Genomic DNA, 22,618 nt, shown 5'->3' with positions numbered 1-22,618 from the left:
GTCCCCACGTAAAAGCAATGACCCCGACACGGCCTATCTTCACCCTTATCGTTGACCCCAAACCTTTTTCCGACTTCAAACAAGCATGGGAATCAGATCGTCCAATCACCACCCAATCATGGTCGGCAGCACGGTTCAATGCCATGATACCGTTGCTTGAAACTCTTGGTCCCTGCCTATCACCTCACGTGGCAGACCACGATGTGACGGGGTGACTGCAATCTGTGTTGGGGTCACTCATGACTAGCAATGCACTATGAATACCATTCATCTTCCCGCCTTCATGCATCCATCAATCTGTTCGTCTCTGACAAGATGTCCATCATGTCTTCTACGCCATCACTACACGAGAAAAGCGCCCACGTAGGAACAAACGACCCCGAACGGCTCGAAGGCATCGCCGAAGACTTTGAGGTCTTCAAGCAGACCGAAGATGGTGTCAACTTTCGAACCGTAGGATGGCCAATGGCCACCGTCATCTTCCTAAAGACTATCTTCGCCCTCGGCGTCCTATCTATCCCGGCAGCCATGTACACGTTAGGTGCTGTTGGAGGTGCACTGAGTGTCATTGCCTGGCAAGCCCTCAACACCTACACAGCAGTACTGCAAGGAGACTTCAGGAACAACCACCCCAGATGCCACAGTATCGCCGACATGGCTGGCGTGGTCGGAGGACCTATCATGAAGGAGCTTACTGGAGCATTGTTCATCGTCGCCTACGTTCTCCTTACTGGCTCTGGAATCGTCGGTGTATCCATCGGCATCAACGCTCTCTCCCACCACGCCGCTTGCTCCGTCTGGTGGTCTGTCATTGCCACCGTCTTCGTAGCTCTTGCAGCTTCGGTCCGCAAATTCCACCAGATCGGCTGGCTCACTTGGATTGGATTCGCCTCTATCTTCACCGCTGTCTTCATCCTTGTCATTGCAGTCACCACACGCGATCGCCCAGCAGCTGCTCCTCAGACTGGTGACTATGAATTTGGCTTCTACGCTATGGCATACCCGGGCTTTGCTGCTGGAATGGTTGCCTCTTGCACTATCTTCGTATCTGGTGCTGGCACTAGTGCTATGCTTCCCGTCATCTCGGAGATGAAGAACCCCAGAGACTACCGCAAGGCTCTATTCATCTGCATGGGCATCGTCACAGCTGCGTATCTCAGCTTCAGCCTTGTCGTCTACCGCTGGTGCGGCAAATGGGTAGCCAGCCCTTCTCTAGGCGTAAGACCTCTCAGCCCCAACATATATCCATCAACCACTGACAATCTCCACAGAGCGCAGGTCAAACCATCAAGATGGTCTGCTACGGCATCGCCCTCCCCAGTCTCGTCGTAAGCGCCTGCCTCTACCTCCACGTAGCCGCAAAATACATCTTCGTCCGCGTACTCCGCGACTCGCCACACCTCCAATCCAACACCATGGTGCACTGGGCAACCTGGCTATCCTGCACCTTTGGCCTCACCATCATTTCTTTCATCCTCGCTGAAGCCATCCCAATCTTCGAGTACTTGCTTTCGTTGGCTGGAAGTATCTGCTTTGCTCCATTGGCGATTTCGCTGCCAGCGTGGTTGTGGATGCATGATCATATGCATTATCGCGGTGGAAATGTGTTGAAGAAGGTCATGTTTTGGATGCATGCATTGTTCATTCCGTTGGGCCTGTTCGTGATGGTGGGAGGTACCTATGGAGTTGTGGTGCAAATTCAGGAGGCGTATGCTTCTGGGCAGATTGGAAGTGCATTCTCCTGTGCTGACAATTCGAATTCTTCTTGAAGAGAGGCATAGAGGATTAAATTTTACGGTTCATGTCCCTTACGAGTTTCTGGTTGTTTCTATCTAGTTTTTGGAGTGACACCAAATACGAATGTATCGCAATTCACTTCTATCAATATGCACAAAGCAAACTGTTTACACTTGTCTGCCCGTTGAGAGCCCCTGGATAAACTGTTGTATCTGTGGCTTCCACTGAACCCCTTGAGATCTCGTAAGACACTCTGCATTGTCGCACTGTCAAATCCACTAATACCCTCGTTGTGAGACACTGTCTTTCCAATCACCAACGACAGACACATTTATATCTACAAAAATGCACAAAGTAAACTTGGTATACTTACTTGTCCATCGAGAGCCCGTGATAAAGGTGCTTGTCATATGGCTTTGACCGGATATCTTGATTCCTGGTAGAATACTGTGTATTTCTATAGTACTTAGCTGGCGTTTGGCTTGCGGTGAGAGCTCCCCGATATTACCCCTTTTACTTTATCTCAACACCCCTATCTACTTCTTCGTTCTCCAGACTTGAGTCTTTCCATTTACCTTTGAGTAGTATGCGGTCGCTATGCGCGGGTATCAGTAACATGTACAGTTCAAGCTAGGGATATAGAATCAGAGACAAGTACTTACGGATACCTTCCTCGTCTCTGGGGACTTCAGGGGGTAGATCCGGGTAAGTGGGATGTACCTGCTGTCCTTCCGTACCCTGAGCAGCAGTAGCACCAGACTGAGAAGAGGTGACACCGGGCCGATAAGGAGGTGCAGGGGTAGCGTCCTCGGGTTCATCTCGCAGATCGAGACGGGCCATATCCTCCACAGCTTGCTTGTTAGGGATCGTGGCTTTCTTGGGGATGCTGATCTTGATGGTAGAGGGTTTGCGGTGGTTTCTTGCAGGTGCCCGAGTGTCGTCGTCGATGGGACCCGAGGAGCTTGTTGTGGTGGTGGGAGGTCGATGGACAGGGATGTTGTCTTCGGTTTGGTCATCTATGTCTGGGCTGTAGACGCGAGGTCGCTTACCAGCTGATTTTAATGTGGGTGGTTTAGTGAGGGTTTTGGAGGTGGATGGCTTGATAGGGGGCTTGGACTTCTTGGTTGAGGGAGGTGCGATTGTAACCGCAGATGCCCTGCTAGCAGAGGGTGCTGACGTAGGTGCAAGTGTAGCTGATGAAGGAGTTGCAGATGTAGTTGACGGTGTTGAGCCAGCCGCGGATGCAGTTACGTTTGCAATTGCTGCTCTGTTCTCGGCAATGATGGCTTGGATCCTGGCCTGCTCCATCGCTCTGGTAGACCTGCGATTACTGTTGTTTTCCATGGTTTCGTTCTGCGTTAGAATCCAGATCTGTGTGTAGGAAATATGGTTGTAGAGTGGGACAGGAGGAAGTTGAGTCTTGTAGCTGATGAAGAAGCGTTGAGAGGATGAAACGAGTGTGAGGTGGTGTTCGAAAGGTTCGACAGGCACATGAAAGAGAAGGAGCGTCGAGAGAAAGACACGATCGTGAGGTGTTGTTCGATGAGTTTGACGTTTCCGACAAGATCTGTCAAAGATCCAACACATCTTTCCCGATGTGTTCCGGAAGGTTCTCTCACCAACGCACGAATCTGTCTGTACTGGACGCTGTCGCGGTGATGAACCCGATGATTGTTTCCTTACAAGACAGAGGACATCTCGAAACAGCAAAGGAGACGGACCGGCATCTTGACGATCGTCTGAGGCAGTCTTCTAATGTTGGGATGAATGGCGTCTCTGTACAGCTCAGAACATCAATCAACATCGTCAGCAGAGACGCAAGCTGTTCAAGGAGACCTGAACATACGAAGTAGGCTCAGAAGACCAAGGAGAGCAAAAAGTGGCCTCCCACAATCCATATCAATCGTCTTTATTTCGCTCCCAGCGAGGCAAGGATCAACTGATAGAGCGAAATGTTCAGCCCCAACGGCCACACCTGGTATCGAACCAGAAACATGGTGTGAGTGGTAAACCATGATACCACACGGACCGCCGCAGCGAATGAACAAATCCTGCTGGCTATGGCCCTGCGAAAGATTCTGGTTGGCTTGACGATATGTTGGTAGATCTTCTGGAGTGGTTATCTCTCTCCCCCTTCTTTGCTCTGCGATATAACCACACTGGAAGGCTTGATAGATATATCTCACCAAAATGATGGCAGCTCCACACTCGCTCTTCCCGTTAGATATGTCTCTATCTGGAGGGCCTATGGCAGGTACCGTCCTGACGATAGCAACTCCATGTATCCATGGCTGCAAAACAAAAGTAACCTTGTGCTGCCCAAGCGCAATGGAGCAAAAGAGGGGGCTATGAGATTGATCTCATGTCGAAACCAACGGACTCATTCCGCTCTGAGTGCTCGGAGCGAGTGCGAATCAGATTGGCAAGCAGTGCAATGCTATTCCCCAGCTCCGCGTCGGCCGTGCCTGGGGCTCGAACCCAGGCACGTTGGCGCGATGGTGCGCCATGACGCCAACGCACCGCTACTTGAGATAACGGGCAACATAAACTTCATATGAAGGCTATAGTCATTGACTGTGTGAACGGCGTGTAAAGAGATATTGAGAGTGAGGGAAGTGTAGGTCTGCAGATCATTGTTTTCAAGGAAGAGTAGCATTGACTCACTGTCCTATTGCTTTTCTATCCGTTTACCCCTCCAGCCTCCTACTCGCTAGGAAACTTGTTTCTAAGGTTGTCGTACTTACTGTGCGGATACTCCAAGCAATTCTCCACTTTCTGCATATGCTTGCCTCCATAGCCTCCCATGCCATTGACAACCAAAGTAATGATACTTCCCTCTCCGACTCGATCTCCACTGCTTTCCCACCACATGGCGCCGCCTAGCCCTCTTTGCTGGATGTAGTTTACTTTTGCGGCTGAAGAAGCTGGGTTGTCGTAGGTAATCATTACGCGGGACGAGGGATCATAGCTCCATGAAGCACCGGCGGAGGGGTCATGGTGCTCGGTTGCTCCGGGACGGGGAAGAGCCTATGATGTTGGTCAGTCTCTTTCTGGTTTAAGCTGCGATGAGAGGAAGGAGAGGTGACGGGGCAGTGGTCAGATTAGATCAAGTTATTTTGGCGCTCATGAACCCAAGCAAGAGAGCACAGCAGCACAGAAACCACAATGAGGACAAGGGCTTCTGATACATGCGAACGTCTTGCCGTGTATCCGGTGTTTAGTAAGAACAATGGAAAAGGTCATGCGTTGTCTTTGTGTGCATCATGAAGAGTGTGTTTCGAAAGGAAAGAGGAGTAAGACAAGATCTGTGAAATTACCTTGTAATCCCAGATACCAGATCCGGGTTCCCAACTAGCTCCAGAGTCGACGCCTGAGTATGGTGCACCAGGTCCGTCTGTATTTGCGAAACTGCGGCCGTACAGTGGCATACCGATGACGAGTTTACTCGGATGAATCCCGCAATGCTCAGTGTACCAACCAACGGCATGTTCAGTGCTGACGGGCGTGCTTTGTGGGTTCTGATGGCAAGTGGCAATATTGGTCTGATGACCTGCATGTGTGCTCCACGTTCCTGTGAAGTCGTATGCCATCAAGTTCCAGAAGTCAAGGTATTGGTCCATATCGTGCAGATGCATGCGATGCAGGTTCTCAGGGCCGCAAGGGGCAGCGACTGTAAGAGCAAAGTGTGGATTTCCTGGCAGAGACTGCGAGTAAGCATCGAGAGCAAGCCTTGTGGCTCTTAACAGAAGCACGTAGTCGCGAGCTTGAGCGTCGTCCGCTGGATACTCCCAGTCAATATCCAGGCCATCGAGGCCATGGTCTTTGAGCAAGGCCACAGCACTGTTTGCGAAGCATTGGCGACCTGACTCGGTAGATGCAGGTCCGGCAAAATTGGGCGAATATGTCCAGCCACCGATGCTGAGCAGGACCTTGAGATTGCGGTTGCGCTTCTTGAGCAGGAAGAGTTGTTTCATGCAGCCATAGACATTAGTGCCAACATCGTTCCAGGAGTCTCCATCATAATGCTTGTCGGTATCTGACCATGCATCGGTCAAATGGACCTCTCCAGTATCAGGTTTGATGTTTGCAAATGCGTAGAGAACATGAGTAAGAATGTCAGCGGGCAGATCTTGGGGTTGATGATTGCGGCCATAGATTGCCTTGGTATCGTTAGTGGTGTGGTGTATAGAGGTTCTTGTCAGAAAACATTACCCAGTTGACGAAGTACGAGACAGCACGGTAGCCGTGTTGATGTGGCATGGTTGGATTGTTAGATAGTACAAGATCGAGCAAAGGTTCTTGTTGATGTATGAAGTCTTGAGGGCGTGATTCGTAATTGTCGTGTGGCTGTGCAAACACCGCCTGGGTATGAAACAGAGACAGCAAAAATAGAGAGAGCGCAGGGATCTAGCACAACTTCAGTGAGTTGTTCTGAATGCAACTATCCAAAGGCCTTGTCATTTCCGTCCTGTGGCATCATGATGGGAGTCAAGTTCGTATGTTCTTGAGATTGACCATATGGTGCCTCATTGCTCGCGAACATGGCAGAAGTTGAACTCACACTTCGATGGTACATGCAAACCAAATGAGGTTATCTTGTATGGAACTTGCAACTGAACCAGCAGTCTGCTACGATGTCTCTTCCACGCGAAGGATGTTATGAGGTTCAGACAGCAAGCGGTAAGATGGCAGAACTTCGGCAACGCTGCCTCTTTACTCTTCTTTGGCGGCGTCACCGCGTCTTATCTACATTTTGACAATCTACGCGAACCCACCAGAGTCAGTCAGGTTGAAGTCTCTCTCGCCACAAAACCCGTGGAGGATGGACTATTCATGCTCAAGCATAGTGATAAAGACGGTGGAAGGCCGTGAAACGGTCGGCCTGCGATGAACTGGTCAGGTGGCATCTCATGCAGGAACACGGGTGTGGCGCAGGGCGATGACGGGGTGTCGGCGATAACGAGGCTTATCGGTTGCACAGTTACGACCGGACCACCAGTCATGTGCTATCGTCGCTGCATGCTCCTGCCCCGTCTGTTCATCTTCTGACTCTTACTCGCCGCACATGACAGTCGTCTGATCTATCTCTTCACCTTCTTCCTTACTGCAGCTTGATTCCATTCTCATACACATCACAGCCATTTCACCTCATCGTTGCCCTGAGCCATCAAGGTATCCCCACACCTAGCTCTCGACCACAACAACCACATCGACAGCATGGTGGTCATCGCACCCTCGGACTTCTGGTCGAATCTCGTCGACAAGGTCCCTTCGAAGCTTCCGCCGGTCAAGTCGCTCCTTCTCGGCGGCTCCCAGGTCATCCTGGGTGCTCAGTCCTACTTTGGCGGCCTCGACGCCGGCAATGCACCCTCCTGTTCGAACCCTCAATTGAGCTGTCACAACACCTCAGTCGTCGAGGATCTATGTTGTTTCAACTACCCAGGCGGTCAGATGCTACAAACACAGTTCTGGGACACCAATCCTCCCACTGGGCCTGACGATGCCTGGACCATCCATGGGCTCTGGTCAGTACCAGTCTTCCACATCCATGACTAGACGCGTCTAACACGTTGCCCTAGGCCCGATCGCTGCGACGGCAGCTACGAAGCCAACTGCGATGACAGCCGCGCATATCACAACATCAGAGAGATCCTCGAATCCTTCGGCGCTACCGATCTCCTGTCCAATATGACCATGTACTGGAAGGATTACAAAGGCAATGATGAGAGTCTCTGGATGCACGAGTGGAGCAAGCACGGCACTTGTGTGTCTACGCTCGATCCCGACTGCTACTCCTCATACCGCAGTAAAGAGGAGGTCGTCGATTATTTCGCTGCTGCTGTTTCGCTTTACACCCAACGTCCTACCTACCAATGGTTGCTGGATGCTGGTATCGAACCAAGCACTTCCAAGTCATACACCAGAGACCAGATCCAGACTGCTCTCAGCTCAAGACACGGCCGTCCAGTCACTCTGGGCTGCAAGGGCGGTAAGCTGGACGAAGTGTGGTACCACTTCGAGGTCCGTGGCAGCGTCCAGACTGGTGTCTTCGAGGCTGCGGACCCTGATGGAGGAAAGAGCACCTGCCCATACAGCGGTATTCGCTACCCTCCTAAGGCTGCTAAGGGAGGCCGTCCTTCACCCACAGCCACCCGCACTCGTACCCACGTTCCTGAACCTACTGGACCTGCATTCAGTGGTAGAGGCAACCTCGTTGCCAAAACTGGTGGCAGATCCAAGGGCTGCATCATCTCTGGTGGTTCTTGGTACGACACTAGAAGTTGTGCGAGGTTCCATGCTACCCAGGAAGGAGATGGTTTCAGCCTGGAGAGCTCAAAGGGTAAATGTGCAGTTGTTGATGGCATGTTCAGCTGTTCTTCTGCTGTCGACAAGGCTACAGTGTTCACAAGCAAAGATGAATCATTGACCTTCTATGCTGACGAAGTCCCTTACCGCTTCAACAAGATCGACATCTACGTCGATAAAGAAGGCCATGGCACTGAGTTGACGGTGGGATGGCAAGCTGCTTAGGAGGTGGTAGAGTTACATGCCAAATACGACAAGTCCGCTATGGTCTCGCGCGGCGTAGATCCAGCCGATTTTTGTCAGCCGGGCCCTCATTATCACTTGTACAGGTGCACCCAGCGAACGCTCGATGTTTGCAACTATGACCGCTACAGGAACAATTTGATCGCATGTCAGATCATTAGGGCACTTATTCTTCTAGCCTTTGTTGTTCTGTTCTTGCTTTGGATGACTTATACCATTCATAGAAGTCGAGCCCAGTATATTACCTAGCGAAGCAAACAACGAACAGTTTTTCTTCTTGAACTCCACTTTTCTCTATGTCAGTCGTGCCCCAAACACTTAGTCCAATCAATAGATGACCAGAGAGCTTTGAAGAAGTGTTAAAACTGAGTGTCTTGGTTGATAGACTGTCTGTTTGACCTCGTGTACGAAATCTTGGGGTCAATCTTGGCTAGGGATCCTGCATCTAGAACCTTGCTTTTTTTCTCTTGAAGCTTGATTGTACTTTTCGGGGCTCTCTTCGCCAGAGAATAGATGGAATATGTGATCACTACCGAACTCACTTGTTTGTGTAGGAACAAGAGCTTGTATGATGGTGCAAATTACGTACAGGTGGAGGGTCTACGTAAGGTGGGACGTTTCATATCCTGTTGATATATCTATGCTTGATGCATGTGATGCATGTGATGGACGTGACATACAGCTGTGTTTACAACCGAGTTTGATCGGGTACCAGAAACGAAACGGGTGAGTCCCTAGGGCCCATAGGGCCCAGGAACTGACAAAAATCTCTTCAGGGATGTTGACTCTTGACAGCTGCCGGGGCAATCACAACCATCAGCTGATTCAATGCTACTCGAGCCTAGGGCGTTTCTCGGGGTTTTTCGAGATTCCTCCTTCTCATCGGATAGTTTGACGCGTGAGACTATATCATCCGAGAGCATCCACCCTCTGTCGAGCATGATTCTCGCAAGCTGTAGATGTTCTTGCTTTGGCGGCTCAGGCCAGTGGTAATGACGTCTGATACAGGTATTGGGTATATGGATCCAGTTTTCCAACAGTATCCTCGCATAAGCCAACTGTCCGCGTGTGATGAGACTACTCAGCAGCCATTCGAACTCCCGGCTGTTGATTCGAGAGGCAGTCACAATGGGTTCATTGCACAGTGACGACACCACTTTTCGAGCGCCGGGCATGATGACCTTGCTGCACAGTAAATCGATCACTTTCTCTTCTACGGGCGTCTGAGACAGTGCCACAAAGAGTAAATAGAACGGTAAGCAATCATAATAGTCCATGGGAAGTTTTATGACGTTCAGATGGTGATTGCGTACGGCGAGCTCAAGCGCGGTCTCATTCTTGGATCCAATGATGTCTACTCTGGCTCCATGCTGTAGTAGAGTTTTGACGACTTCGACATGGCCGTTTTGCGAGGCTCCATGAAGCGGAACCGTTGTAGTTGACAGCAAGGTCCCCATACCGCCATCGACGGCCGCACCTCTGCCTAGAAGCATTTTGACGATACTGTGGTGCCCAGAGAATGAAGCAGCATGAAGAGGGCTGTCAACGCTACTCGACGTGAGAAGGTGAGCATCGGATTCCAGGAGACGCCGTGCTACAATTTCTAGACCCCAATAGCAAGCATGAATGAGGGGACTGGGCCTGCGTCCAACTTCAGTATACAAATCACGTATGTATCCGTACTCGCGGTGGTCATATATGAATCCCAATCCAAGGATTTGTGGGAAGCCGCGCAGAAGATGCTCTTGCTTGTAGAGCTGTATGATGAGTCGTGGTATGTCATCATTGGCAGCTTCAATGAATCGGGCATGTTCCGCCCAATACCCAGCAGACCATATGAACGGGAATGCTCCCTCGCCTATGATGGCAACTAGGTGATTATCTGCTCGATGCCCAACAAGTAGTCGGCCGAAAGAATCTTCCGATGGTACCACTCCAGAGGATTCAAGCAAAAATAAACTCCTTGTTGATTCGCCCGAAGACATTTTCGGGTTATTGTGGAGATTGACCACATCAATCATGTACCTGATGCTGATTTTCGCAATGATAGATCTTCCGTGAACTTCTGAGAGAAGTTCTCTGAAAGGCTCGGCTAAGTGCTGGGACGTGAGGTATTCTTTCACAGAAGAATGGGCGAGATGGAGTTCCCGCCCAGATTCCGACATGATTGGTGTCAGCAGGCTCGAACATTGTGTTATCACGTCCATTAGGTCGAACAGCCTGTTCTCCTGCTTGAACCCAGGATTGTCTTCTAGACGAACAGCGATGGCGTCAATCATTTCCGAAAATAGTGGCGGCTTCTTTGCCCATAGGACATATTGCAGCATGAGCAAACCCTCTCGATAGCAATTACTGCTTCGTAGTGTATCCAAAGTTCGTGCGTAAATTTCCTGCAGCGTCGTGGGTAGGGTGCGCAGAGCTTCCATCAGCTGGGGGCGATCTATGCAGCTCTTCAAATCATCTAGCTGACATGCCGCCAGCCTAAACCTATATCAAATTCAGTAGTTGAATCTCGTTACCAGTCCAAAAATGACTTACATGCCGTTCGCTCGCTGTAAGACCGCTTTTTCCACATGCTCCCGCAAGTCTTTGTGGGGATTCCATCTCTCGAATTCCTCGCTTCCGGATAGCCTTGCATGGATGTAATTTGCAATATCCTTGTTCGTCTCACTACTCCGGACGGCATGGAGCTGATCTTGCTCGTGCCACTTTTCAATGGTTGTGTTCAGTATACCTTGTTTACGAGATGTCACGAGCAAATGCAAGCCCTTACGATCTGTCTGATAAAGCTCTTTGAGCCACGAAACGACATCGTCCGGAGAATTGCATTCATCAAGAGCATCGACGATGACTATGACTTCGGCGACTTGATCCAAGATCTTCACAAATTGCTCAGAAAGCTGTCTTGCAGTTGGCTTTCTGGCGCCTTTATCACAGTCATAGTATAACTCTTGCAGGGTCTGCCTCGCCTGCGGATGTTTAGAAGAGAGTTGATAGAGCAGAGAGCGCAACATCTGAGAGAGACCACGTCTGTCTCCGCCGTTAACGTCGAAGTAGTGAAAGGCAACCAGGCTACTGGAACCTTCTGATTGTAGTTGGTGTATGGCAGCTGAGGCGAGAACGGTCTTACCACAACCAGACAAGCCGTGTAACCAGAAGAATGAACTTGGAGTCGTTCGCCAGGAACGATATCCATCATCATCAAGCAACCATCGACAGGTGTTCTGATGGCGTTGTTTCAAGGCTTTTTCAAGATTGACTGAAGGATCCGAAGGTGACAGCCATGTGCGGAGATGTTGTGCTTGCTGCTGCTGCTGAGTGCTCTGGAGGATGGTCTGAATGGATGCGGTCTTGCTATCAACTAAATGCCACTAGGATTATTGCTGACTGCATTTGCCAACGGACTAGTACTGACGGCTTTCGAGGACAGCGGTAAGTCGCTTCTCACTCTCCACCCTTCGAGGCAGCATGACCTTGAGGAGATCCTTTGCGTAGGCAGCGGCAGTCATCGCGGCATATCCTTGCCATCTCTTGTTCTTATGCGAATCGCTGTAATCACAGATGCCACGAACAACAAGACAAGGGAAACGATTTGCAAGCCCGGCTGCTTCCATCTCAAAACACAAGACGCCTTCGCTTGCGAGAGAATCTCTGATTAGTGCGTCCTTCATCAGAGAGTTGCCAGAAGCGATGGTACCGAAATGAACGGCTGGGTCATCCTGGTCTTCATCTCTTGGGAGTCGGTTGACGATGTTGGGTGGCTTTGTCTCACAGTATTCTTCGCAATTCCGTCTGTCGTCGCCATGGGGGTGTACGAAGTTCGAGGCGTAGAGAATATCGACTTCTGGACGACCGTACTTCGTCCTAAGTCTGGGATTCTCCTCGAGAATCTCGTCTACTGCTTGGCCGATCTGATTTCCCTTCCTCTCGTACCTGCTTACTAGCAAAGCCATGGCAGTGAGCACTGCTGATGGTGGTTGATTGAGATGGCCAGTGGGTTTGAAATCATGGCCTTGAATTCTTTTGCCATAGTCGTACTGGTATACGCCGCCATTGCCATCTTTGGGGCTACTGACAACGACATCGCCCAGCCGGATATCATTGTCGGAGGTTGGAGCGCCGCCACCCACTCCCACCATCAATCCAACTTTGACATTCGTGAAGCTACGAAGCATGTCCGTGACGACTGTGGCCGCGGTAGATGTGCCATATTCTCCATGGGGCAGTACGGCGATGACAACCTTGTGGCCTGCCATCACACCGAGCTCGTAGGCATTGTTGTCGCCTGCAGCAATATGATCTGGGTCTGGCTGACCATGTTCTTCATCGAGGAAAAGGCATGCTGCAGTGTGCTCTGTCGGCAAGGCACATATCCAACCGATGGTGTATTCCTCGGGGTCCGGCATCCCTCAAATCGGCAAATAGCTCCAGTAAACTACATTCAAGGAGATGACCTGGTATAAATACCTCGATTCTGTTCAGCGGCTGGACCTCGCAAGGCTGATGCATAGTGGCTTGCATGTCAGTCGGCATGATTGGTTAGTTCGGGTCATGTGTGTCAAGCATCAGCCGTAAGAAGAACTGAATATGAAGCCGGCCATTTTCAGGAATAATCCTCGTCTCTTGATGACACGAGCAAGCTGTCGGATAAGACTTGGAAAGGCATTGTTTGGTAGGTAGGTTGAGTCTGAAGTGTGTCAGGGTGACGTTCGAATTTGAACCTCGGAGGAAGAAGCTTCCCCCGCATGACGCCCTTCCATACAACAATGTCGACCCTCAAAAACACAAACCATTAACTAAATATTGGAGCCAACACTCTCTGTTCAAATCCACACCAGTTCTCACAATGCCTATCCGACTCTCAGCCTGCCGGATCCCCACCCTCCTAAAATCTTCGCTCTACAACACCCGTCTTTACAGCACGCCAACTTCAACCATAAAAGTCACCCGCGTTCCCGCACCGCACGCCGGCAACATACGCATCCTGTCTCTCGACCGCCCTTCAGCCAGAAACGCAATCTCAAAACAACTACTCTCAGACCTGCGCCAACAAATTGAGGAAATCAGCAATGAGGGCGAAGATGGACCTACAAGGGCTTTGATTCTGGCGTCCGAGTCTGATCAGGCGTTTTGTGCGGGTGCGGATTTGAAGGAGAGATTGACCATGAGTGGAGATGAGTGAGCTTCCCCTCTTACTCTGACCAACAAGGAAACAATGGTTACTGACTCGGAGCTTTCCAGAACAAAACACTTCCTCACCCTCCTCCGCGACACCTTTACCCGCCTCTCCCTCCTCCCCATCCCCACCATCTCAGCAATCTCCTCCGTCGCATTCGGCGGCGGCCTCGAATTAGCCCTCACAACAACCTTCCGCGTCTTTGGTTCCACATCACTCGTCGCCTTACCAGAAACAAGATTAGCAATCATCCCCGGCGCAGGAGGAACTTTCCGTCTGCCAGCTTTGATTGGCACTGCAAGAGCCAGGGATATGATTTTAACGGGCAGAAGGGTCACAGCAGCTGAAGCTTACTTCCTGGGCTTGTGTGATAGGTTGGTCGAGGTGGATGAGGTGCAGGGAGACAAGAGCAAGGAGAGGGAGTTGGTGTTGACCCAGGCTGTGGCGCTGGCTAGAGATGTTTGTGAGGGTGGTCCTGTGGCTACGAGAGCTGCGTTGCAGGCGGTCAACAGTTGGGGTGCGGGTGAGGAGGCCGAGAACCAGGCTTACGAGCGCGTTCTGATTACTCAGGACAGGATAGAGGCCCTCAAGGCGTTTGGTGAAAAGAGACCGCCTATCTTCAAGGGTAAATAGACATACATGATCTAGCCGAAATGCTACCATGGATCTCGTTGGATAGCAAAGTAAGATCAGAATTCCTTCGAAGTCCATACATTTGGAACGGAGGGTTCCATTTTCCCATCGCTCTTATACAGATACACATATTCTCGCTAGAGGCGACATCGTGTGTTGACTGTCCACGGGGGACGAAGGACACAGCAACGTGGCAAACGACAAGAGCGAGTTCAGGGATGGTGAGCAATGCAATGTTATAGTACAGTAGAACCATGTCCCATGCTGATCGCTTTCGATGCAGTAAAACAGCTAGCAATTCTATCATGATGATTTCCTCGAGCAATCGTCTCTTCGCCATCGTTCCTTCACCGATACAAGATAACCCGTCTTCCTTGGAAGCCATTTCTTTCGAGCATTGATCTTCTCTTTCAGCTTCTTGTACTACTTTCCCCAGTGACGGAATTTTCCTAATGATCGTCCCCGATACGTACGCAGCTCTTTCTTCTTAGGCTTTGGCTCGGGCTTGGCGATTGCGCCTTTCTGGTTCAATCGAGAAGAAGGAGAAGTGGTCTATGAAGAAAGCAGTGAGTAGACTGCTCCAAATCACTTCGCCCGCCTACCAGCTGATCTCTTTTACCGGTTCGTCCATCCAGTTTCCCTCCGTTTTGATGTTGTTGCTGGCTTCCACAGCTGCTGGGTTCCATGGGGTTGCATCGGGCATTGACTCGACTGAAGTAATTGCATCAGGCATGGGCTCGTCGGCCACTTCTTCGACGTCGCGGCACAACGGCTCGACGTATTGCTCCTTGGTATCGTCTCGAACGTACACCGCGTATGTGGGTGTTCCTTGCTGCCAGCTCTCTGCATTCAGGATGTCGTCGAGCCTGCGAGCCTGCTCAACCTTCTCATCGTTGTAAGAACGCCAGATGTTGTTCTGGATGTCATAGATGCATGTCCAGTAGTGACCATGACCGGTGCTTCCACGATGGAAGAAGACGGCATGCAGTCGGTACTTGAGCTTTTCGAAATCAGGTCCAGAGAACTGCTTGGTAATGCTGTCCTCCAGCTCTCTTACTTCGTTGTCAATAATGGGTAGGCGCGCGCGCTGAAGATCGCTCTCTTGCTTGAGATCTGCAGGAAGCGACTCGGGCAACTCAACCGGATCCACTCCGGTTTCCGAAAGGATTTCGTTACATTCAGGCAGAGTGGACAACCAATCCCCTACAGCATTCAGCGTAGATGGACCGTCGATGCCAGTGTCTGTCTTCTGAATGGTCTCTTTCTCTGCCTGGAGGCTACGCAAGCGTCTTTGCCACTCCCAGCATTGCTTGCGTCGGGCGAGTACAGCCTCGTCGTTCGAATAGCGATCCATATACAGAGTCTCCTCGAGTCTGATGCGATCAACACTCTTGACTGGCTTGCCATCCCGACCCAAACGAATGCGATTGATGCTGATCTGAAGGATTGGAGGGAAAGACGTCAAGGTCTTGTACACATTGACTGGCTTGCTAGCTTCTGGCTCTGGGTGTAGGTCGAGAACCCGACTGAGAGCAGAGTAGATATCGGTGGGCTCGTAGGGTGGCAAAAGCATCAGGTTTGTAAAGTCGTCCTCTTTCGTCGAAGGTTGCTCGCCTTCCGGGATGATTGTATCAACAATGCGCATGTTGAAGATACTACAGATCAAAGGTTAGTACAGTTCCTAAGCAAGTGTGGAGCGTACGTACTCTCGAAGCTGGTCCAACTGCTCGCCCTGAGGATCCTGACCGAGTGGCTTGATAGATGCTCTCAGCCTTGTCAGCAACTCCTCCATAACTTCAGCGACATCTTGCTGCTGTCTGGCAGCTTCTTCTGCTTTTTCCAGATTTGTTTTGGTCTGTTGTGACGGTGTTGCTGGCCTTCTAGGCGGCAGTGGCGGTGCGAGAAGTTCGCCTTCTTTCTCGACTTTAGGCGTGACCGGCGGAGTAAGCACAGCGTCGCCTTGGAGTGTGTTCGAGCTGACTTGAGAGACTGTTGACGAATGATCGACGTTACCTGGGGCCGCTTCACCAGCGGGATGGCCCTCGTTCTCGGTTGAAATCATGTTGACGTCCACTCCGTCATCCTGTTGTGAGCCTGCTGTATTTGCTTCAGGACTGGTTGGCTTTAAGAAAGCTCTACAGACCAGATCTGCCTCAGGTTTGACCGCTGGTCCACGGTCACTGATCATGCGCTGGAAGAGATGGCGGAGATCGTTGGTGAGGCTTTGGAATGATTCGATCTCATAATCAGGACGATGGAGATTTCCAACACGCTCAGTCTTTGCGCCTTGGGTTGCCAGATCATACTTAAACTTGTCAAAATCGAGTACGAGCTCACGCAGAGGCTTGATGGTGAAATAATACTGGAGGAGACTGTTGAGGTAGCAGGTGTTTCCGTGGCTGATCAGTCCAACAGGCCAGCTCTGCGTCGTCTGTTGCCCGAACTGTCGTTCATCCATGGCTTTACGAACGACGACGATAGCTTTGTCGGTTGTTGGTCCGGGTTTTCCATCTCTGACCATCTCGAATTGGAACTCAATCATTTCTGGGACGACTTCATCGAGATTGGGAATCTCCAGATGTTTGCACGCTTCTTCGAGTGTCATCGTTTGCGAAGTCATTTCGCCAGTGGCAAGCCAACTCTCGAGGATATCGCTCTTGCGATACTTGGCGATCAAGTCGACAGCGCGACGAGCAAGATCTTTGGTCATCGGATCGTTGTAACTGTCATCGACCTGAGAAATTGAGATGTTAGTGATGACTGCAAAGATCTGACGTTGAGCAGCAAGTGATTGACGATTGCGGATGCGGTGGGCTTGCTTGTGGGTAGTTGTTTGAAGTCGCAACCAGCCAGGCAGAGAACTCGCTCAGATGCAGAAGATGGTTCGCAAAGTTGGTTTGCGATGATCTGGTGAATCTGGGGCTCGGGGGTGAAGAACAGAACAAAACTCATAACTTACTTTGACGCCATACAAAGCGACAATTGTATCGTCTGCTTGAGACGCATCGGCGCCGAGCCACGCAAGCGCCTGTTCGTATGTTTCCACGGCTACTTCTATCAGCTAACTGTGTTGAAAGTCTCGCACAAACTGTACTCACTATCCGCAGCAGTATCGAGTATTGAGCGACTGCCTCTGGCATGACCTAACGTTTTCAATGCTGTCTTGAGATCTGCCTGTCTTGTAGCGCTAGAATCTGACCATCGTGATCTGTAGATTCCAATAATCTGTTCATCGTCAATAGTCTTTTGCACGTCCGGGTCAATGCCCAGAGCCTTGTATGCTTGGTTGATCTCCTGCATAATGCATCAGCCTCCGAGATGCCCGCGAATCCCAAAGAGAACTTACATTTCTGCCCAGGACGTTCTCCGACGCAAGTGTGGCAGATTTGGTGATAAGCATATCACTGCCTCTACCCGTTGCGAGTTCTGAGAGGCAATCGAAATAGTAAGGTCCTGCCGCAGGGTCGCACGTCGCCTGCCTTTCGTAACAAAAGGCAATCAAGCGATCTGAAAAATCACCAAGGGCACCAAGACTGGCATAGCAGCTAACCCTAGACTTAGTACATGTCGTTGCCTTTGCCTATACTGGTGGGAACTCACGGATGGTCCTCTTCATTTGAACCCAAGTTGCGTCCAGGAACCTTGTCGTCTGCCACTCATTAGCATGGATTGCGATCGAACATGAGAAGGTCGTCATACAGTCTTGTGCGCTCAGTGTACGAGCCAGGTCTGCTTTCGCGTCCCGATACATCGGCCGAAATGGGTTGGGAGCTGCATGGCTTGCGCAGTACTCATCCATCAGGTACTGTAACTCGATGACCAGTCTCTCGAGCATCGGACGCAACAAGTCCGGGTCGTCAATTGATTTCGGCGAAGGTATTGTCCATTGATCATCGCCATTTGCGTCCTCGGCTTTCCTAAAACCCATGCGATAGAGTAGCAAGTCACAGTCTGTTCCAAAGGCTTCCATGAATCTCTTATTTCGTGCGGGAAAGCTGCGTCTAACATTATCCTGGTTCAAAGAATCCGAAACATATCTCTTGAAACGGGTGAAGACGTCCAGAGGAGTAGCCTGGCGCACACCCTCACGGTCTGGTGTGGCTTCGAGAACGTGCTCATAACGACGTTTCAGAGCTTCCGTGTCGGTAAGGACTAGGATGTCTTCTTTCGAAAGGACAGGTTTTTCGTAGGCAACGTGGACATGGGCTTGACAGGCGAGGTTGGAGCACTCGAAGTGGTAGCTGGCTTGTGATGAGGTGGATTGCGTGTAGCGTAGATGGTGGAGAGGGAAGTCTCGGTTAGGACACGGTTGTCGACAACCAGTTTCGGGATAGTCGATGGAGAGAATGAGATAGAGACGGCATTTCCTACAGGACGCAGCGACCTTCCAGCGAGTATCTTGTTGTGCAGACTCGTCGAGACGCGGCAGATTGCAGCGATCTAGATGTGTGTAGTACTCATGCTTGCAGCTACCCCTGTCCAAGACCAAAGGTGGACCAGTGCGAGCCTTGCCATCGAACTGCGGAGGGGTGTCGAGAAGGATATTACGGTTCGCGACGATGGATTGAGGATCGAGCCGGAGGAGGTCCTGGAGGAACTTAGGCGCAACCTTGCCTGTAATCAAAGCGTGGTTAGCGGAACCGTATCAAAGTTTGTTCGAGAGGCAGCAGTATAGTACCAGGTTGCGAAGCCCGGGGAGGCATGGCCGTGACAGAGTCGGCGAGACTCTGATATCGAGACACGGGTTGACCAGGAGAGGGCTCAACGGACAGAGAGAGGGCTCAAATTGAGGTCGTAGGGAGCGTTTCCCTTCAAGTGTTTGGGCAAGCAGCCACAAGATTTGGTATCGGTCGCTGCTGCCGTCACATGGAAATTGGCTCCGTCATCGACACCGAAGCCTCCGGAACGTGGAAGCTACGCCGCGAACCAGCCACAGTGGCTGACTTCCCGCCCTCCAGCGCGTCCGAGCGTCAAAGGTCAGCATCAAGCGCCAAGAGTTAGAGCGGAAAGCGCGACCTCGTGCGAGCCGGCGCCGCGACAGCATCATCTCGAATTGAGCTCGTCAATCCTCCCGCCAACGACGTACTCGATCAACACCACCATGGCTCAACAAGAGGAGGAACCCTACCGCCCCAAGGATGCCCTGGGCGCCGCAATCAAGGCCGGCATGATCACTACCGGTGCTGGTCTTTTCGTCTCGACCATCCAAAACACCCTAACCAAGCAGAACTATGGTTCCATGGGCGCCTTCACCAAGTTCGGTGGCACCACCGCCGTCTACGGTATGCCAAATTTCTGGACCTCTGCACTCGACTGAGCTAATGCATCTCCAGGTGCTATGGGAGTTGCCTACGAATTCACCAGATGCGCCTCGGCCAACCTTAGACAAAGCGACGATGCTTGGAACTCATTCTGGGGTGGTCTCGCCGGTGGCTCAATGCTCGGCCTGAGATGTATGCCATCTTCGACTCCAATTGACTCGTCTACGCAATCGCTAAGCTCCATACAGTCCGCACCGCTCCCGCCGTTGCTGGCTACGGAACCGCCCTGGCCGTCGTTCTCGGCACCTGGCAGTACGCCGGCGGCAAGATCACCGGATACGCAATTGATCCCACAGTCGACGAGGTTGCACGAAAAGAATATGTTCGCAAGAACAGAAGGAGGTCGATGGAAGAGACACTTGAGCAGATCGGCGAGGGCCGCGGTATGGATGTTCTGCCTTGACTACTTGCGAACGTACACTGACAATTGCAGGAATCTTCGGACCCGGCTACCAGGAGAGAAGAGCAGAAAGACTCCAGCAAAACTACGGCATTGAGGTGCCAACCGCTTCTTCTTCTTAGACCTCTGATGTTTGTAGATACCTTTCACGCTATTCTTTCCTCTGTTCAACATTGAACCCACACTTGCTCCGATAGAGCACGACAGTGTCCTTGTGCTAGACCCTCGTGCGAATCCGAGGAGCATTCTGGGACAGAACATGGTGTGCTTCGGGACTCGCTCATGGCAACCTTCCGGCTATATCCACTCTTATAGGAGCTGAGGGGAGAGATTGCACACAGTAGTTTATAGGGGTAAAGTTGTCCTGTCAGCTCTCTTGATGTTGTGCCTGTCTCGAATCTGGATGTAATGAATGTCTCATCCGCAGGCCATGTTGCTCTTTGTGTTGTCTTCTTCGTGTAGTCAAACTTCTGCCGTCCTTTCCAAGCCACCAATGAATGAATTTCCATATCGTTTGTGCCTGTATCAGTGCCACAGCAGGTTTGCGGAAGGTGGCTCCTGCTTCTACTTCTCGAACCCCGCATCCATGACCAAAGTGGGGGACAAAATGATCAGCAATCAAAGAGACATGCAGAACAACAACAACAACACATGCGCAGCACAAGATCTGTTCGGTGTACTTCCCCTTGGAAATAGGCAGGTGAGGTTCACAAGCATCCTTTACACAGCACCTGCGGGCCACACCGCTCCCACGAGGTTTTGTGGTAGAATGTCTGGCTAAACTCTGATCGACTTTACCGCGGGGTTTGGTTCGCTCGACCAATACATCTAGTACAACTCTAGATACATATCAGAACTGGTGACATCAGGATTCAGCTGTTGTGTCCATGTGCCGTCCAGCAATCTGATGCACTAAAACCGCGCATATCTCTTCACTCCTGAGGCTTTTTCCTCCTCCAACAATATTTCTGACAAGACACTTTTCTCACAGACACGCCCATCACCACTAATTTCTCTATGACTGCCATTGCTGTAAATCAACCGTTAAGACTCGAGATGAGTGTACAAGAACGTTTCTTCCGGTACTTCCAGACCGAAGTTGCTGGTACGTGTCCTGCTCTCCAAGTACAGCGACCAGCTCAGGACTCCTTTGCTGACCGATGCGTCCTGGGACTAAGCGCTGCAGGAGCGAATGCATATCATACAAGATCACGGCACATCTGGCGGTGAACGAGCAGATGCCATTGACCACTGTCTGGCTGGAATCTCAAAGTTGTCCAATGAGGTGAAGGACATATCTGGATCCCTTCCGGCACACGACCAGAGGACGTACAGCGAGGTTAGCCACTTATCAATAAGATCTGTCGAAACGGATGCTAAGTCAGGGGCAGGCGATCAAAGCATTATCAGAAAAACTACAGAAGACTCGAGCACAGGCAGCACCCAAGCCAAAATTTTCGTTCAAGAAGAAGAATGCATCTGCAATATCTATCAACGATGCAGCAGAATTGGCAGCGAAGAAGCGTCTGCTCCAGCCCCACAGCAATTTCTCATCAGGAGTCTCGTCCTTCGCAACAACGCCATTGACGATGCCTCAAACACCAGCCAATGGCCCCGCTGTTGAAGACTCCCAGCCTGAGGACACCAAGGGCACTGCCTCCAACCCGGTCACGGAAGGCGTACGAAAGCTATCCTTCTCCAGAGCTGACAGGATACACATCTCAAACCACAGCAAAATTCACATCATGCTGCCTTCTTCGGCCACTCACGCAACATCTGGAACTTCTGGCACGGTGACCAATGTTCGCGACAGCGTGATTGACATGAGCATCTCTGCAGCTTCTGCATTTGCTACACTTACTCTGAAGAATATCAAAAGCTCGTTGATAGTGTGTGGGCACGTCAATGGTGCTGTCCATATCACGGGTGTGAATGACTCGGTTCTGGTAGTAGCAACGAGACAATTCCGCATGCACGAGAGCAAGAATGTCCAAGTTTATATGCTTTGCCAAAGCAGGCCGATCATTGAGGATTGCGAGGGGGTTGAGTTTGCAGAAATGCCTGGCTGCTATGTAAGTCTGCTGCCGCTTCTCCGTGTCACACTTGTTTGAGAGAGATATGTTTGCTAATGACCGACGTCAGAGTACGGAGAAGGACAAAGACATCAAGAACTTGTACGACCAAGTCGATGACTTCAAGTGGCTCAAGGCAGAACACAGCCCGAATTGGAGTGTATTGGATGCGGACAAACGCATTAAAGACGAGGTCTGGAAGGAGGTTGTGCCAGGTAGCCCTAAGAGTGGCGTCGAAGAGATCTTGAAGGCAGTGGGAATCTGATATGTAGTCAAAACATACGACCAACAGACAATTGCTTGACCCACTATCCATGGTTCGGCTTGTAACAATCTGTCTTCCTACAGTTGCATATTTGGACACTCATCAGTCAACACGCGACTAAACACATCTTCATCTATTCAACCCGGCCGAAGGGAAGTCCTTGCGACCATTTGGCTCACCCGTCAGCCTGTCGGCGATGTCATATAGAAGCACCACATCGTCATGAGCGGACGTTAAGAACTGCCACAACCGGAATAGTGTTTCGGAGGTGACTCGCGGGGAGGCTGGGAGGTGATCAGCGAGCTTGCCTCCAACCACCAACGCGTGTCGCCAAGTCGGATTCTTCTCGTTCCTACCCACAACATCTTCCTCATCTACATCAATCTGCAACATGTACAAGACATCAATATCGACTCAGGAGTTATGAGAGTGCTTCCAAGCAGATGAAGATATTCCGACGGGTGA

At 51.0% G+C, this 22,618-nt stretch overlaps 9 protein-coding genes across 9 annotated transcripts; 5 read left to right on the top strand and 4 right to left on the bottom strand.

Moving 5' to 3' along the window:
* Nucleotides 1-324: 324 nt before the first annotated feature.
* On the top strand, nucleotides 325-1,781 carry M436DRAFT_85460 (putative N amino acid transport system protein; the record flags this gene model as incomplete). Its single annotated transcript, XM_013568340.1, has 3 exons — nucleotides 325-1,218; nucleotides 1,272-1,708; nucleotides 1,772-1,781. The coding sequence occupies 3 exons, from the start codon at nucleotides 325-327 to the stop codon at nucleotides 1,779-1,781; spliced, it is 1,341 nt and encodes a 446-aa protein (XP_013423794.1).
* A 492-nt stretch (nucleotides 1,782-2,273) lies between these two features.
* Nucleotides 2,274-3,081, bottom strand: M436DRAFT_85459 (uncharacterized protein; the record flags this gene model as incomplete). Its single annotated transcript, XM_013568339.1, has 2 exons — nucleotides 2,274-2,332; nucleotides 2,400-3,081. 2 exons carry the CDS (start codon nucleotides 3,079-3,081, stop codon nucleotides 2,274-2,276), a joined length of 741 nt encoding a protein of 246 aa, XP_013423793.1.
* Nucleotides 3,082-4,440: 1,359 nt separating this feature from the next.
* On the bottom strand, nucleotides 4,441-5,997 carry M436DRAFT_55971 (glycoside hydrolase; the record flags this gene model as incomplete). The annotated part of the gene is made up of 3 exons (XM_013568231.1): nucleotides 4,441-4,764; nucleotides 5,055-5,897; nucleotides 5,950-5,997. 3 exons carry the CDS (start codon nucleotides 5,995-5,997, stop codon nucleotides 4,441-4,443), a joined length of 1,215 nt encoding a protein of 404 aa, XP_013423685.1.
* A 1,017-nt stretch (nucleotides 5,998-7,014) lies between these two features.
* Nucleotides 7,015-8,163, top strand: M436DRAFT_11784 (ribonuclease M; the record flags this gene model as incomplete). Its single annotated transcript, XM_013568140.1, has 2 exons — nucleotides 7,015-7,262; nucleotides 7,317-8,163. Coding segments are annotated over 2 exons (1,095 nt in total), but the record flags the coding sequence as incomplete, so codon positions are not given.
* Nucleotides 8,164-9,020: 857 nt separating this feature from the next.
* Nucleotides 9,021-12,692, bottom strand: M436DRAFT_67236 (uncharacterized protein; the record flags this gene model as incomplete). Its single annotated transcript, XM_013568283.1, has 3 exons — nucleotides 9,021-10,773; nucleotides 10,825-11,647; nucleotides 11,702-12,692. The coding sequence occupies 3 exons, from the start codon at nucleotides 12,690-12,692 to the stop codon at nucleotides 9,021-9,023; spliced, it is 3,567 nt and encodes a 1,188-aa protein (XP_013423737.1).
* Nucleotides 12,693-13,132: 440 nt separating this feature from the next.
* M436DRAFT_55656 (ClpP/crotonase) lies at nucleotides 13,133-14,095 on the top strand (the record flags this gene model as incomplete). Its single annotated transcript, XM_013568179.1, has 2 exons — nucleotides 13,133-13,464; nucleotides 13,528-14,095. 2 exons carry the CDS (start codon nucleotides 13,133-13,135, stop codon nucleotides 14,093-14,095), a joined length of 900 nt encoding a protein of 299 aa, XP_013423633.1.
* Nucleotides 14,096-14,693: 598 nt separating this feature from the next.
* On the bottom strand, nucleotides 14,694-18,710 carry M436DRAFT_55794 (cysteine proteinase; the record flags this gene model as incomplete). The annotated part of the gene is made up of 7 exons (XM_013568199.1): nucleotides 14,694-15,750; nucleotides 15,802-16,829; nucleotides 17,055-17,143; nucleotides 17,194-17,389; nucleotides 17,442-17,640; nucleotides 17,696-17,744; nucleotides 17,795-18,710. Coding segments are annotated over 7 exons (3,534 nt in total), but the record flags the coding sequence as incomplete, so codon positions are not given.
* A 486-nt stretch (nucleotides 18,711-19,196) lies between these two features.
* Nucleotides 19,197-19,938, top strand: M436DRAFT_55854 (uncharacterized protein; the record flags this gene model as incomplete). Its single annotated transcript, XM_013568211.1, has 4 exons — nucleotides 19,197-19,377; nucleotides 19,429-19,548; nucleotides 19,605-19,799; nucleotides 19,850-19,938. 4 exons carry the CDS (start codon nucleotides 19,197-19,199, stop codon nucleotides 19,936-19,938), a joined length of 585 nt encoding a protein of 194 aa, XP_013423665.1.
* Nucleotides 19,939-20,833: 895 nt separating this feature from the next.
* On the top strand, nucleotides 20,834-22,153 carry M436DRAFT_55985 (TBCC-domain-containing protein; the record flags this gene model as incomplete). The annotated part of the gene is made up of 4 exons (XM_013568235.1): nucleotides 20,834-20,921; nucleotides 20,995-21,155; nucleotides 21,208-21,888; nucleotides 21,959-22,153. 4 exons carry the CDS (start codon nucleotides 20,834-20,836, stop codon nucleotides 22,151-22,153), a joined length of 1,125 nt encoding a protein of 374 aa, XP_013423689.1.
* Nucleotides 22,154-22,618: the final 465 nt, after the last annotated feature.

The sequence above is a fragment of the Aureobasidium namibiae genome, assembly GCF_000721765.1.
Source record: "Aureobasidium namibiae CBS 147.97 unplaced genomic scaffold scaffold_20, whole genome shotgun sequence".
Taxonomy (NCBI): Eukaryota; Fungi; Ascomycota; class Dothideomycetes; order Dothideales; family Saccotheciaceae; genus Aureobasidium; species Aureobasidium namibiae.
The sequence above is the reverse complement of the archived record's forward strand: the minus strand, read 5'-3'. Positions and strand labels throughout refer to the sequence as shown.